Source organism: Pteronotus mesoamericanus, unplaced genomic scaffold, assembly GCF_021234165.1.
Source record: "Pteronotus mesoamericanus isolate MK-2021 breed Mesoamerican mustached bat unplaced genomic scaffold, CSHL_Meso_final scaffold_232, whole genome shotgun sequence".
Classification (NCBI taxonomy): Eukaryota; Metazoa; Chordata; class Mammalia; order Chiroptera; family Mormoopidae; genus Pteronotus; species Pteronotus mesoamericanus.
In genome coordinates, this window is record NW_026555311.1 from 19,556,345 (window position 1) to 19,573,995 (window position 17,651).

The window sequence follows — 17,651 nt, forward strand, 5'->3', positions numbered from 1 at the left end:
TCATTCTAGATGGAAATTAAGAGGTATTAGAAAATTAGAAGCTATCCAAATTTCATTGAAAAGCAGTCCTCACACATACACATCAACCGTCGGGATCTCAGAAAGAAAAGACCTTGATTTGAAATAAAAATATAAAATAAATCATAAAGTTTGACCAACCAAAAACAGGTTTATAAGATATTTTCAGTATTTTTTCACTAAGCTAAAGAGAACCATGGTGTAGGAAAAACAACTTGAAACTGGAAATCATTTTCATTTTTCTATGTAAAAAGAGGCAAATCATTTACTCTCTATGAACTTCATTCCCTAAGCAGCTCATAAAGCAATGTTTAATACTTGAAAAAATACTGTGTGAGAAAGTGATCTTTGAACTTAAATGTGCTATGATCATTTATTGAGGCAGTGTTGATTATTAAAATTTATCTCATTTAATTTTTATGATGAACTTCCAAAGTAAATATTATTATAGTTACTGTACAAGTGAAAAATCTGAGGAACAGTTGATTATATTATATAACCAAAATAATACAGCTAACCAATTTTATAGCCAGTACTGATCTGATCATGCTCATTGAAAAACCAGAACTCTTATTCAAAAGGCTATTTGCCCCTTGAAACAAAACTTATTATTCTATCATTCAATAGTATCTAGCAATAATTAATATATTATTTTTATTCATAATAGATTTGATTGAATGCTAGGTTTTGTTGAGGACAAATCCACATGATCTTATTATTTGTCCATGACTGATCTGCTCATTGTCCTTTTGGAATCTGACTGGCAGGTGATAATGGAAAACGTATTTCATGCGACTTTTATATTGTAATGTATTTTTAATCTTATGTATTGTCTTTATAAAAGTCAAAAACTTTCACAAGGATTTGACAAGTTGTTGAATTTTAAAACAGTTGTATTCTTTTATGAAAAAAATCTGTTCTTGTTTATTCATATTCATATGTTGAACTACTTAAGGGGAGGTGGATATAAAAAGTTCTAAAAACAAAATTAAAATATAAATGGAATACAAGCATGCCACTGGGAGGAATTCACTTTGCTTACAAAGAGGGACTGTACTTTTTATAAAGATGGTCTTCCAAAGCAGGCAGTGTCTTCCAACGGAAAAGGCTTAAAAGTACTCAATGGGGAAGTCATTCTTCATTTATTTTATTCATACAACTCTTTATAATTTAAAAAAAACAAACTCCTTAGCCTATTTATATTTGACAGAATCCACTCAGTGAGCATAACACTTACTTTGTGTTCTGTTTTGGTTTAGAAATTCAAGGCCATAGGAAATGCTGTGGCTACACATTAAAAACAGGACTCAGGGTTGACAATAAAGTTTAGTTGGTTTTACCTCATTTATAATGATCCAGTGACAGTCAAAAGCAACCAAATTAGTCTCCACAACCTAGAACAGAAAACAAACCAGCTATTAGTCAGTATTAATTATGGAAAATAAACCAACTAAATGGATATACTTTGCAAAAAAGAAAAAGAGAGAGAGAGAGAGAAGAAGAATCATGTTAGAAAGGTCATTATTCCTTTGAAGATGGAAAACTGTTAGCAAAGCACTAAAGGCTCAAGCATTTGTGTTTGATGGATAGAGGCATTATAGACTTGCTAACTAAGTTTGAAAATATAATTCATTTAAAGGCTAGAAAAACATAGGTTTCTAACTCCAAAAATGATATAATAACACTGTGTAGTGATTTAAGTAAGAGTGGAATTAGAATCACATTTCCTATTCCAAATAAACTTTGATAGCATTCTATTATCCACCTAATAAATATCTAAGTACATATCCCTCTATAATCTAGCTTTACATTTTTATATTCTAATACTTCCCTGTGTATATGCTTGCCATTGTCTTGACATAGTAAACTGCTCTATGTTCTGAAAAGCTTTGTGTATAGTATATTCTAAGGAGGTCCACTTGTTAAATTATCTGAATGTAAAGACCAAAAGCAATAAACATCATATTAACATTAAGTTATGGGTGGGTAATTTCAGTAGCTTTCAAATTTCTAATAATGTGAAAAGAAATAAAACAAATGTAAAAGGGAAAGCAAACAATATATTGGAAAAAATGTTGGCTGACTAACTTTGGATGAATTGACTCTAAATGATCCTTGGCTTAGGCCAAAAAAGTAAGCCTCGAGTGTGTGTGTGTGTGTGTTAAAGTTAGTTTTTGTATGGGAGTTTCCGTTCCAGTCAATCTTATCACACATATTCTAAGACATTTTACTATGATTCATACTATGGGTCATATAGGCATACAATGGACAAGACTGTTTTGTAAGTAATTATTCCATTATTTTTAGCAGCAATACCCAAAATTGGGCTTTAAATAAAGATGCTTTCTAACAAATAGCAAAGAATTGTTAGGATGTGTGAATTGCATTTTGGTGGTTAGTCTTTGTCATACTGAGAAAATGCCAACTGGAAGATGTATTCAATCATAAGAAATAGAATTGCAAATATATTTCTTACGTGATGCAATGCTTTCTCAAATACATAATTATTTGCAGAAGCTTTGTTTTTTAATTTTGGTATGAATTTTATATGATTTCAATATATATCATATTGGTCCCCATGATATTACTGAGATAATATAGATATATTATATTATTTATAATATATAGATAATATATTATCACAGAAGTGAGGATATGTTATCTATTCTAGTTATATCATTATTATCATTTTTTGAAATACACACATGCTCCCCTTATATGTGAAACAATGTAGAAAATATGGCTCATAGAAGTTTTCAGTGTTAGCTAAAATAATAAAATCATTTTATACCAGTAACTGTAGCCCTTATTCCTAATGTTATGATTATCTTTCTTTGTCTCAGTGACATAAAAAAAATCATCAGTAATTTACTAGCAAGAAACAATGTTAGAAAATTAGTGAGAATTCCATAAGAACTTAAAGGAATACACACCAAAGACTCAAATATTAGAAAAGTGGTTCTCTTGATAAAATGAAGAAAAATCCATTATAGATGGGAAAAAAAATGACTAAAATATGAAAATAAGAAAAATTCAGAGAAAAAAGTAACAAAAGCCAAGATCTAGATTGAAAATATTTCCGAAGCAATATTAGTAGTAGAGTGAAGAGGTGACTCAATTTAGTTTAAATTGTTTCTATTTAGGTAATCTGTACCATGTGGCCTGATTAAGCAAAATTCTGGCAATGGGAATACTGTCTTAACCCATAAAACTTAGTAAGTAAAAAGCTGTTTTGTGCAACAGCATTTATGAAATCAGTGGAAGGTAAGAGTTACAATGGGAACTTATTGATAATTTGTCTAGACCATAAAACTTACATCTTTCATGCTTTCTTGAAATGAACTTTCAGACAAAAGCATGGATAGTAGAGTCACAGCTTCAACCTATCTCCTCTAAAGCCGTGATTCTACTTATTCAACCACCCTCCTTTGCTTAGAATCAGCAGGGAAATTATCTCCCCTCACTCGTGTCTTTGGTTTTACTCATGAGTACTAAAATATGAGACATTTAGCAGTATAAATTTGAAACAAGGAAAAATTATTAGCACATTACTGCATTAAAAAATAAATCCTTTACCACAATAGCTCAAGTTCATGGAGCAGACCCCGTGCCCCACTCCCTGGTGTGGTATTGTTCTAACCCTAAAATAAACCTTGGCCTTGTGGAGACGTTATTACATTTTGGGCCGACTTGTGAGAATAATTTAGCCTATCTTATCTAATGTAATTTTTTTGTTAAAATCAGCTATACAATTTTTCTAACTTTAATAAATTTTAATAAACATACTCATTAGAATAATTTTAAATTATGTGATTTTATAAAGGCATGATTCATAAAGGTGTAATTTCAAACCCATGCAATAGTTGTTGGCCTTCTCATGAATAGTGAATATTCAAGATTTTTTTTTTTTACACACTCATTTTTCTTTGGGAAAGAAAGCAAATTATACTGGAAAGGTACTTAAAAATGAAAAGTTAGATCTATTAGATCCCTTTAATTATATATTAAAATATACAGGTATACACAACTAAAATTCATGTGTTAGTGTGACACCATGTTTAAAAGAAGCTTTGAAGTATTTTATTCATATGTGTATACAGAAAGCTAATGCTTGTATTTATTATCTTAGGTACTGCCTACTAAAAGAGAAATATAATTTTCCTAGGTCTAGGTTAACATCTTCATGCATAACCAATGAGCTGGCATGAGTTCCCTGAATCTTTATAATTGAATGCTACTAAAAGTGAACAATGTGAGAAAGCCACTAATTAAAAAGGTAACTGATATCTATTATGAAAGGAGCATTTAGTAAGGGCCATTCAAAAATGACAGGGAGTTCAAAAGCCTACACCTTGGAAACCCAGTAGGTTTTGAGTTTCTTCACTTAAATGACTAATGCAGGCATAACGGTATAGACTCTCCTACACATATACAGCTATGCCTGTATTAGGCATATGATGTACTACTGATTATATTATATAAAGTGTAATATTGAAGATGGACATATATGTATATCAGAGATATAAAATTACAACAGAGTTAAAATAAATGATACAAAAGAGTGATAATGTTTATTCTTTTCACATATTATCAAATTGAGCTAATATAATAGACATTCTTATAAGAGTCTTACTTACATTAAAAAAATTCTCAGCTACTTGTGTAGATAACAAAGACCAACTATGGAAATCTCAAATCAATACATTTGTTAAGTTTTACATTTTTTTAGTAATATTAACCCCTTTCCACTTGATACACTTCAGCCTAAGTAATGCTACATTGAACTAGTGGTACTACTAACTAAAAGAACTAAATTATTATTATTTTTAAATGTTTTATTTATTTATTTTTAGACAGAGGGGAGGGGAGGGAGAAAGAGGGAGAGGGACATCAATGTGTAGTTGCTTTTTGTGTGCCCCAACTGGGGACCTGGCCTGCAGCTCAGGCATGTATAATGACTGGGAATCAAACCAGTGACCCTTTGCTTTGCAGTCTGGCGCTCAATCCACTGAGCCTCACCAGTCAGGGCAGAACTAAATTACTTTTGAATAAGGAGTTAAGAAGTGATTATAAGACTTCTAGAATTTTTAAGCCATATATTTACCTCCACACTTATGTTAGATCAAACAGGGAAAATTGTTTACTCTCCCCATATTCCTTATCTAAGCAGCACATCTCCTATTTCAGCAGTACACATATTTGAAGCCAATGAAAGGGATTAAACAACTTGACATTTTCCTTTTTTTCCCCAGCAGGAACCTATTTTATATTTAAGCACACCATTGTTATAGTTGTTTGGTATAATTCTGTGAATTCTTTTAAAAGTTTAGCAATTTAGTAAACAGTAATTTTTTTAATTTTTAAAATTAAAAATTTTAATCTTTAACCTAAGATTTAAAAAGACCAGTTTACTATGAAATATTGAAGGTCCTAAGAATAATATATATTTTATTACTGTAATGATGAGAAACATTGCCCAAATCATCACATCATGCTTGGGCTATCAAAAGAAAGTAGCAAGTCAGTAAGCACACACACACATACACACACACACACACACACACACACACACACACATGCAAAGAGCTATCTAGTGGGGATTCCAGTGTGTTTGGTTATCAAAATAACAGGAAGCAAGGGAGTATGGATTTTCCTTGGTAATTTCCCTCTCCTTCTTGTTCTGTGCTTTACTCTTAGTACATGGGTACATATTAGTAATTAGTGATTAGTAACAGAGCATGTTCATGTAGAGTTGCTACCATATTGATATATAGTAATATAGGTACAACAAATGAGACTACCCACCTCCCAAGAAGCTGAGCTTACTTCAGGGGAGTGGGCAAAAAGGATGGAAAAAAATCAAGTCTTGTCAGGAAGCAATGAGTAAGGACAGATCATCTGTCACTGGCAGGAACTCTAGAACTTCTGAAAAGCCCAACAATTTATCACCATGTCTTCTGTCATTTGTTCTCAAATCTTTAGATTTGCTAAATAGAATACAATCTGAAGCAAAGAAACTACCAAAGCATGTACCTCACTGGTAATAATGTGGAACAGTTCCTACAAGCACAGAGGACAATTTAATTGACTAAACAATAAAGAGCAACATGCTGTTCTTCACTCAACCTTGTGGCTTAACTAAATTAAGCTTGCTCCCTTTGTAGGATGGACTAAATATCACACATTTATGCACAGGTTTCCAGCGCTCTGTGTATCTGCAACAGCTATGAAATCAGGGGTTGGTTTGTTTCCTTTCCCTGCCCATTCTGAATTGCCTATGGAAACCTATGGGTGGAATGCATATGAGTGGAATGACATCAGCAGTTATTCTGCAGCAACTGGCCAGAGAAATAGCAAAAGCCACCCCCCTCCTGTCTCCTCATCTATATACTATAGTTTATATCATCAGCATTTCTAGAACTGTATTCTTCAGGAAACTTCTTCTGCTAAAATTGGTACATCCTGTAGCCAAATAGATTAAAAAATACCAGGTTAATCAAAGTTAAGTAGATGTCATTACTGCATTACTCTTTGAAGCTTTAACAGGTTAACATCAATATCAAAATATAATGAACACAAAAGTAATATTGATATGAATTATTATTCCACATATTATTCTGGGGCACAGTGTTATCAGACTCATGTGCTTGAGCTCTAGTCAGACAGCCAATGTCTCTATTTTCTGATGGTATGACTTTGAACGAATTACCAATCCTGTAAGCCTCAGTTTCTTCATTTGTCACTAGGGTTAATGAAAGTGCCCACATAAGAGAATCATAACAAAGATCAAATGCAGTAATGACACAGTGTAGATTCTCAATAAATGCCAACTCCTTATATTAACTAGTGTGCTTTATGGAACTTCAGGAGAACATACTGAGAATGTAGCATGTTCCAAATAGATTTGGCCATGAAAACCATTTTTCTCATTACAAATCTTATGGAATTGGTACTTTTTAAGAAATGTAGACTGGCATCAGTGTTAATTTAGCCACACATTTCTAAAAGTTCTAAAATTTTAGTGAAACACTGTGAAGAATTTTACAATCATGGTCTTACAATAATCCTACAAAGAGTGTAGTTTTCCACAAAACAAGAACAAATGTTGAATTATCATATTTTATGTAAAACCCAAATGCAATAGATCTGACCAAATAGTGATAGTAGTCATTTCCTTTTACTCTCTTTTCTTCCTTTCTAATGAAACAAGTCAAAACAAAACAAAACCACTATACCCTTCTCCGAAAAAGTATAGAAATGGAATATATCGTGTATAAACCATGTAATGCATAGATTTTTAGCTAGAGATTATGCATCTACAGTACAAACTCCACACCCAGTTGCCTGAGTGTCATACATGGTTAAACTGTACTATCACAGAGTTCAGCTTTAAACAACAATAACAATGACAAAAACCCAAATGCAATTAAATACTACACATCTCAGAAATGCAGAGTGACAATGAAACACTTCAGCCTCCTTAAGATATAGTACAGATAATATGGTTCCATCAACTGCTTTTTTGTTTTGTTTTCAATTTTTCTCACTAGAACTGAAGCCACAGTAGAGACAGTGGAGTTTTGTGTAGATTCCATTTTTAAATCCCAAGCATATCCAGCAGATGGCACCAGTAATCCCTCATGCTGATATTAGGCAGCCTGGGCATATTCTCTTGTAGCATTCCACTTGAGCTCAGCATGGATCCCCAACTCTCTTCTGTTTTTATCCAAGCAGGCACTATCTGCCATCCCACTCTGTGCCTTTTGCTTTAGAAACTCTCCTCTAATCTACCAGCTGGAAGACCACAAATACACTTTCATCCAAATCCTCTCGCCATTACTGCCAAAGTTATTTCATAAACAGATATGCTAGAATTATTGTTACTGGTGTGCAGTTGGGTCTTCCCACACCCCCTGAGAGCTGGATATATGCCACCACCAAGAACTGGCCAGCACTACGCAACCTGCTATGCTTCTTAATGTGGAAAGATGGGCCTTAATGCAGCCAAATAGACTCTGCGTTCATTACATGGCATACCCCAACATTCCTGGGTTCTACATAATTATTCAAAAGAGACTAAACAATGACTAAAAGTGAATTTAGGATTTCAATACTTTGCCTAACGACATTATAAATCAAGTTTTAACAATTATTTTTAGTGAAGGGGATCACTCTGTTATGGCTTTAATTCTTTGTGAGTTTCTGCTTGTATTGGGGCTCTTTTAGACATCTGCTGTAGTGACTAAAGGTACATTATCCCAAAACAATTACAAAAAGTAGCATTTATTGAAGGATCACTCATCCCTTGCCTTGTCTGTTTTAAAATATTCTAATATGTTAACTTTTTTGCACAGCAGGGTATTATATTAAAATATTTATTTTATTTAATTTTTAATAGCTAAATAACACTTGGCAGAGTAAATTAATTCTTAAGAATAACTGACAAACAAATGAGTATGAGCTCTTACTTGGAGTTTCATCAGAACTTCAAATTATCATTTGGGGGCACATTGTCACTTAGTTGCTAGGATTTATAAAATAGTGCTTTCTTGTTATCTTGAAGCAAATAAGGGGGAGGGGATCCTTTTCTTACAGTGAAGTCCACTGGCCACATCAAAATGCAGCATACAGGCCCTTCACAACTGTGCACTTTCATGCCTTTGCTTTGTTTCTTTTGATGTCTTCTCTGCCCTCTCTCCTTGGCAAAGTGTTTCTTAAAATTTAAAGACTGAAGCAAATGTCAAATCTTTTCCCACATTTAGCCCCTTAATCCAGACAGTATTGTCCTCGCTCTTACGCTCATCTAACACACACCGAAGAAACCTTTATTCCAGCCTTAATTACATTGGGTGTAGTTATGTAACTGGCTGAGGGCCATGTTGTGTTTTCTCTCCCCCTTATCTCGCCTGTTGCAGCTGGACTGGCTTTCTTGCTGGCCCTCCAGTACCCACCTTTGCCCTTACTGGGCCTTCTGAATTGCTCTTCCACCCAGGACATTCACAGAGGCCCTCCTTCATTTCATTTAGGTCTCTACAAAAATGCCACTTTATCAGGCATGACTTCTATGACCACCAATCCTTGCCCCCCCCATGCATTCATACACATGAGACAAAAACACACATACACACACATGCACACTTATTTACTGTCTCTTTCTGTGCACTAGGATATAAGCTTCACAGAAGAATTACATTTTTAATCACTCATCTGTAACTTTAAAATAATCAGTGACATATAGTAGGGTTTCTGTAAAATTTGTTGCTGGGCACAGACAGATTTTCATTAAACGTTTGTTTGTAGAAAAGGATAACTAGATAGCCGTAACAAATGTTTGTACATAAGTGTATATCCCGCCTTCACCTAGCGCTAAGCCATATGATAAACTTGTGTCAGAAAGAAGTCATCGGATGGAATTTAATTTTAGATAATTAAATAAATAAATAGAAAATGACTCAATTGCATTTTCTCAACTGAGGAAATCTTGATTATTTATGTGCTAATACAGTAGAGAAGTAGCATGCTCAAGAGCTCCTAAGTCAAATACCTCAGAATTTAGAAGCTATGTGATATTGTAGAAAGAAATTTTTTTTTTTTTTTAGAGAAACTGGGCTTAGGTTCAAATGCCAGCTCGACTGACAGCCAGGTATGCTGCTTACTCTACATCTCAGTGCCCAGATTACCTGGGCAATGCTTTTTTCACAGGTGTATAGTGAGGACTAAATGATGGATGTATCTAAAGCACCTCTAACATTATGTGTTCAAAAATGCTAATCTCTTTTCTCTGCTAACCCTCTTTCCCTTCTTCACTTAATTTGCAGTAGTGTCTTTGATGGTACTCATAAGTGACTATGAACACATTTGTTCAATTCAATAAATATTTTATTGAATGCTATTTGCAGTATATCAATAATATAATAAAAGCTAATATTTATTGAGTGCTTACTATGTATCAGGCACTAAGTGATTTCATATATATAACTTATTTAGTGCTCACAGTATCCTTATGATATGAGTATTACATTTATGTCTACCTTATACATAAAGAAACTAAAGTAACTCAACCAAATCATAAAGCCCAGGATGGAAACTAGAATCAATAACTAATAAAGATCCTGTCTACATAATGTTTTCATAACCCTTTTTCTCCAAGTTTTATAAACTATTATGCTTTCTTCAAAATTAAAATAATTACAGTCAAACAAGATATTGTAGAACATTGTGCAGTATATGTTAGAATTTTATGTATTTAAATTCTATTATGTAACTTATTTGTGTCCACTCTACACCTCTGAGAGAGAGAATGAATCTTGAAGAATCTGAGAAATATAGATTTCATCCACCGTTCTACTCCATGACCATTTGTTTTGATGTGGTATTAGAAAAATGTGCTTTTTCTTTTATAGTGAGTCTTAGTTCCCACATTCTTTGCAAAATGGAACAATTTGCCATATATATACACACACATACATAGGGTCTGGCACATAAAACACCCTTTTTTCTTTCAAAATCTTTTATTACAAAATCGTACGAATGTAATTCTGTAACACAGCAATGTCACACTCAAACACACCATATGACATTTTAAGTGAAATGTTCAAATTAAAGCTATAAATTACTACACTTGTATTATTACCCTACCAACCACATTCAAGCAGGTATTACTTCTGCCAGACCCTGTATGTGTGTGTGTGTATGTACATACACACACACAACAGAGAGAGAGAGAGAGAGAGAGAGAGAGCGCGCGCGCAGCTGATGCTTAACCAGAGAAAGAGTTATCTGTTCCTGCTCTCTCATCAAAACAAAGGGGCCCTTTTGTCACTACAGGACAAAGGGGCAAACGCTTTTGCAGAGAAAATGGACAATGAGGCCTGAGCATTTTAGCAATAAGGCAATTAACATCTAGTTTCTGCAGTTAATTAATCCGTTTACTCATGCTATTTTTATAACTGGCCATATTCTGGGTTACCAGTAGCCCACCACTGATGAGGCCACTATAAAAGCTGATTATTACTCATTAAAAGACATTTCTAGTTCAATATTTCTGTTTTTCCTGGGCTTTTCCAATACTTGATGGGAACTCTGCTTTTTAGAATGTCAGTATTGGTATAAAATATTGACAATTCTAGAATGAAAAGACCTCACAGAAGAAAAGTATTCAAAAGTCTTATTATTTTTGACACATAAAGTATTGAAAAGAAAAATTAAAGAAATACAAAATGAACTTCTCCGATCATATTCTTAAAGTAATTGTATTGGTCCTTCTTAAGGTATTCAATCTCATGGGAGGTATAATCCTTGAACTTTTAACAGAATTAAAACAAAACTTTCACACTTTCTGGGGTTTCTAGGTTTTTTTTCATAGTTTCTTCCATAAAAACTATACCTTGTGGCTTACTGTACAAAATGTTTCAATGGTGATGGACTTCACAGCATGGACACTTTCCAGAATTCCAAGCAATTGACTCGCCCATCTGTGCTCTTCTACTATAGTAAAATGTAAGCCGTCTTTTTCTTACCACTGACAAATCACCTTATGGTGTCAGAACTGTGTTTAGTAACAAAATGTCATTTGAAACTGAGGCACCAACTGGTAACTACTCAAACAAAATGTCATTTATAGAACAGAAATACAGAATCTGACAAAGGAACCTGTGCTACAATCACGTAATGTCAGAATACTGAGAGTCATCTGACCTGCTTTGAAGTTTTCGTTGATCTTAAACCTCTTGATATTTTTTTTTAAATCTTCAAAGGATGTTTTTATTTACATGTAGCTTATCTGTCTGCCAGTGTGCATACTTTGTACAAGACGGCCAGAGTTACCCTGAGTACTTTATAATACACAGCTCCACCTTTCCTAGAAACAGATCACAGAACTGTGTGCTTTAGCACCACTGCAAAATCTTGACTTCCAGCCTTTCCTGGATACTTAATTCTAAACAGCAATTCTTCTACCTGTATATATCATTGGTTTTACTCCCCCTCTCCCTTTTTCCATGGCAGTGACATTCAGCATTCAACCAGCTCCCTAGCCCGTTTTACTAACAACTTCCATAGGCAACTTTGTTTCCTATTAAAACAAATAATGAATAAAGATGAGCAAGAAGAAATGGTTTCAAGCCCTCAAATGACTGCCCTGCTAAAATGAGAAGCAAAGAAAAAGAAAATCCTCATTTGAATAATAATAACTAACATTATGGGCATCTTACCCATGAGAAACAATGGTAAACATTTTAGTGACTGACTTTATTTAGGTCTCATAACAACCCTTTGAAGGTAGTCTTCATTATGTTCCTAATTTATAAATGAATACACGCCTTCTTAACTACATTCCTCCCCTCTGTTCACAGTAAAATAAGCTCTCTGCATCCAAAAAAAGGGACTGATCACACCAGTAGAGCTCTGGGTCCCTTTCTTCTTCGCTCTTCCAGGACCTGCAGCATCAGTTACCTACCGACCCCGGGGCCTTTCGCTCCTCTCTTTTTATGTCCTAAGGGACTCCACATTCCCTTCCATCCAACACAGTCTCCACCAACTTTTACAATCTTCTCAAATATTGCCTACAATTGCTTTCTCTCTTTTTGCACTTCCTCGTCACCTCTCAATCACTCTGGCTTCTGTCCACACTTCCCTTTTCCCTCCTCTGCATTTGGCTGGCCTCTAAGTGGTTTTCAGGACCCCCATTAGACACAATTGTCATCATCACAGCTAAGAAGTCTTCCATGACTACTACACTCTCCCCATCATAAATCCCTCTTATTAATGTAGATATATACCTCTGTCACTGAACATATCTAATTATATTTTAATTATATTTTTGTCTACATTCTCCCCTACACAAAAAGCTTCATGAGGCAGGGATGGTGCTTTATATTTTTTTTTCTATTCCCAGTAACTAACTTTGGACATGACTTATAGTAGACATTAAATAAGTATTGCGAACTTGGATGAAAACTATCACATTGAAAGCTAACTTTGCCCCATAGCCCCTAAGCCCATGTGAAATGCCCTGAAACTGCAGTTGAAAACAGTTTCCAGCGTATTGACTTACCTCACCTCAGACTCCTGTGTCTTTTATCTTCTCTGCCTGAGAAATTGGTCCAGCTTCTTTGGCCACATGCAAACAACCAGGAAGTGGGTGCATAATAGCATTACTGGTATGTTAGCATCATCTCAACCAATGAGGATGGAAGGATATGGATAAATGCTCCATATGGAAACCTTCCAGTTTCCTCATTTTTCATTGGAGTGAATCTGAGGTATATTCCAGTTTCTCAGAAGGTTCCTTGCAGGGTTGGTCTCCTTCTACCATCCATTATTGGTAACACATTATTGGCTGAATTTTCTCTTTGTTTTTCTCATGTTCATCACTTCCTCACTTGTGCTTTCTGGGACCACCTCCTTAATAAATCATCTGCACCCAAGTCTTTAACTCAGTATCTGTACCAGTAACTCAAACTGAGTCAGCCTTCCTACATAAAACACAATTTAATACACATGAATAAGAATAGTTCCCGTAGTTGAAAGGAAGAAATTTTTGAGAAGTAGAAATGTTCTCGAGAAAATAAAGTTATGCACAATCTGTCCAGAGGAGTTGTGTTCCTATAATAGACTGGTTACGCACTTTTATAACTACAAAAAGCTTTGATGTCACTGTATACAGTGTTTTTGAGGATTTTTTTGCATTGCTGATTCTCAATTTTAGCACAGATCAGGATCACCTGGGTGGCTTTTTTGACACAGATTGCTGGGCCCATCCTTTTTTATTTATTCCTTTATTTTATTTTTAAATCATGTTTATTCTATTACAGTTGTCTCAATTTTTTCCCCTCTGCCCTCCTCCACCCATCCCCCCTCCACAGTCAATTCCCAAGGGTCCATGGGTCAGTCATACATGTTCTTTGTCTAGTCCCTTCCCCTTCTTTCCCCCACTGTCCTCCTTCCCCCTCCCCTCTGGTCACTTTCAGTCTGCTCCATGTTTCCATGCCTGTGGTTCATTTTGTTCCTTAGTTTATTTTGTTGAATAGATTCCACTCATAGGTGAGATCATGTGGTATTTGTCTTTCACCAACTGGCTTATTTCACTTAGCATAATATTCTCCAGTTCCATCCATGTTGTCACAAAAGGTAGGCGTTCCTTCTTTCTTCCTTTTTTTTTAATATGCAGATTTTATTTATTTATTTATTTTTTAAATGTCAAGATCCCTTATAAAATGTTAAATGTTTTAAATCCATTATAAAATCTCAGCAGTTAAAACAACACAACACCAGCACAAAAATAATCAAGTAGATCAATGAAATAAAATGAGCATTCTAGAAATGAATGCATTCTAGAAACAAATGACTATGTCTGTCTTACAATGTAATATAATAGTTTCTGAGCTTGAAGGTCTGTCACGGAGTCTGAGAATTTATATTTCTAACAAGTTCCCAGTTGCTGCCGATGTTGCAGATTTGATGAATCATTTTGAGATCCACTGCTTTACAAAAAACCCTATTCAGAAAGTGAGCGTGAAGACCTGGCATTGATTCTATATCCAACCAATTACTTTAGCAAAATCATTTAACTTTTTAAAAAATAAAATCTATTGGGGTGACATTCATTAATAAAATTATATAGGTTTCAAGTGTACAATTCTATGACACATCAACTGTACCTTGCATTTTGAGCCCACCACCCAAAGTCAAATCTCTTCTGTCACCATATATTTGACCCCTTTTACCCTTTACTATACCTTCACCCCCCTTCCCTCTGGTAACCACCATAACTGTTGTCCGTGTCTATGAACTTGTGTTTGTTTTTCTTTTTGTTCATTTGTTGCTTTCAGTTTTATATCCCAAAGATATATGCACCCCTATGTTCACTGCAGCCTTATTCACGGTGGCCAAGACATGAAAACAACTAAAGTGTTTCCATTCAACCTGTCTGAGTACCTGAAATGTACTGGTCACAGGGGTAGGACTGGAGTCACCTCACTGAGCAAGGCAGATTTGGTCTTTGTTCTACGGGAGCTTTCAGCCTGGTTCCATTGGATTCTTATTAAGAATATGAAAGGTTTTAGAGGACCTGCCAGGGCACCTGTAATATTCAAGCCAAAATAACTAAAGACACACACCTTTTTCGAAGGAGAAAGGCAAAAAGCCTGTTTTAGAAAGAATATAGTCATTTTAAGCTTATTGTTTAAATATAGCTTCTCATTTGAAGTAATATTCTTTATACACATTAAAATACTGCTGTTTATACCCCATCATTGTCATGAAAATTATACCCTTACCCAAGTTATTTTGATCACACAATTTTCCTTTTGGAGTGATGGGTTATTATTTATAAGAATGATTTTGAATTTTGGGGGATTGGTAAACATAAACATTATTTTGATATTGCTACCACATTTTTTCTTTTTTTAATCCCCAATGATAAGGTCAGTCATGAGTAGAGGCTACCAATTAGATCCTGAAATATACCATTGGATTTGCTTATTCTTTATTTTTTATATGCCAACCCCCAGTTCAACAGTATAAATCAGTCTCCTAAGTTGTTAAATAAATGTATTAAGGCTTACTTTATCTAACTCCAGAAGGTCAAAAGAAAAGAAAAAAATATATATTCTGAGGATTACTGCATGTATTTCTGCTTTTTGATAAATTTTTTCAGTGTTAATTTTTATTAGGAATTATAGAACGGGACTAAGATGTGCTCTGTCACTAGAGGTGATGCCATAAATGTGAAGTAGCACAATCACGGTTAATAATTTATGGAGTGGCCTGGAGATATGTGCCAGAACTTTCCTGGTCCATTTTAAGAATTACAGACTGATTTTGAATCTCCCATATGTTTCACAGTTTAAATACTTAGCACTGTTTCACAAGGTAGTTTCATATTTATCCTAATTTCACAGTTTATGCAGATCAGAATATAAGGTCTTATAAAAGTATGACAGCAAAGAAGTCTCCATCAGATAAAAATCCATTTGTCTCTTTCAGACTTAAAGAGATGCACTAATGACAGTGTTTTTGAGGGCCAACTATTTTTCTCTCTAGAGAAATTTGAAAACATTCATAATGCAGACTCATTTGACAAGCTTCTAAACACTTCTTTCCCAGATGACTTGATGACATAGTATTAGAAGACTTTAAGAGTATTCAGATAGCACACATTCTTGTGAGAATTAAGAACAAGGACATAGTTGAAGTAAACACCATTCTCTGATTTGATCACCATAATTGTTGAAATGGAGGGATCTGATTATCATTTGTTTGATTATTTTGTTTTGTTTCTTTTCCTTTGCAGACTTATTGGTATAACAGAGCTGAATTAAGTCCTCTTTGTTAACTCAATGTCTGTTCCAATTTATAGAAAACAATAGTGGCTTTTGAAATGTAGTTTAATAAAACAAAGACATCTATATTAAATTTGAAAAATATTGTGTATCAATAAAACACCATTGTGAAGACACTAGAATGTATTTTTGTTGTTTTAATAAAAGCAAACAGAAGTGCTAGACTATTCCCTTTCTTAAGACATTTTATTCTGGGGGACAAATTATGACATAAATAAAGAGAATTAAACTATCAAGATCTCTAAAATATGTAAGCTTAAAATATAATACGAAAAATAGATGCAGAGCCAATTTGACAAGGTTGAATGTTACTAGTTGTAAACAAGCTCATCCAAAGAAGGCAACAAAAATCAGGACCAAGCCTGGTGTCATTCTCATAGTTCACGGGAAAAAACATATCACTACATGAGGTAAGAAATTTGGTCTATTATAGGCTTTGTATCCCATTAATTTTCAAAAGCTACTGCCTTTCAACAACCAGCGATGGAAATATTTACTCAGGTATTAAAGATTGGCAATAAGTGAGGATATTTAAAATTTCCAAATAAATTTAATATCTAAACAAAATGACAATGCTATGTATGTTAGCTGTATTTAATTTTTTGTAACTAAATCAGAGGGGGGAAACATTTGAAGCAGGGCAATAAGATCTTAGTCAAATTTTTTTCTTAAAGATATATATATATACACACATATATAATTTTTCTTTAAGATATTATCTGTATATATAACCAACAAATATATGTGTGATTTGGTGAAGTACTGAACAAGAAACTGAAGTGATTCAGGGAAAACATACATATTGAATGAGGTCCAAGCCTCCCTGGACCCAGGAAAATATATTTAAATGGTCACATTAATGATAATGCTGAATAAGGATTTAGTTACAAATGTGTTAAAACTATATTTGGAGGGAAGAGCAAGTTTCTGTGAGATAATGTATATAAGCTAAGTTCTCATCTTTCATATTAATTTATCAATTGATTATATCAATATCTGAACACTCAGAGGAAAGCAACATAAATGTGTAATTTAAAATATTTTTAAAATATCAGAAGTAGCTAAAACAAAACAAAAATTGAAGGTTTTTTTTTATAGAATTGGAAGAGAGAGGAGGGAGGAGTGAAGAAGCAACTCTTGGTCATTATTAGTTTTATAAATGCTTTTTAAAAATGTTTATTGAATACATGTAAAATTTTGATAAAAATAATGTATATCTTCACAAGTCGTTATATAGTCTTTGACCACATAATTATAACAAGGAACTGTTTCTGCTAAAGTATTTTCTAA

At 34.0% G+C, this 17,651-nt stretch overlaps 1 protein-coding gene across 1 annotated transcript in view; it reads right to left on the reverse strand.

Moving 5' to 3' along the window:
• The window catches only part of GRID2 (glutamate ionotropic receptor delta type subunit 2), a 1,366,516-nt gene that overhangs the window by 574,713 nt on the left and 774,152 nt on the right, over window positions 1–17,651 (reverse strand). The window contains exon 5 of the mRNA XM_054591733.1: window positions 1,359–1,412. Within this exon, the coding sequence (XP_054447708.1) occupies window positions 1,359–1,412 (54 nt within the window). The remainder of the gene's footprint in view (window positions 1–1,358; window positions 1,413–17,651) is intronic.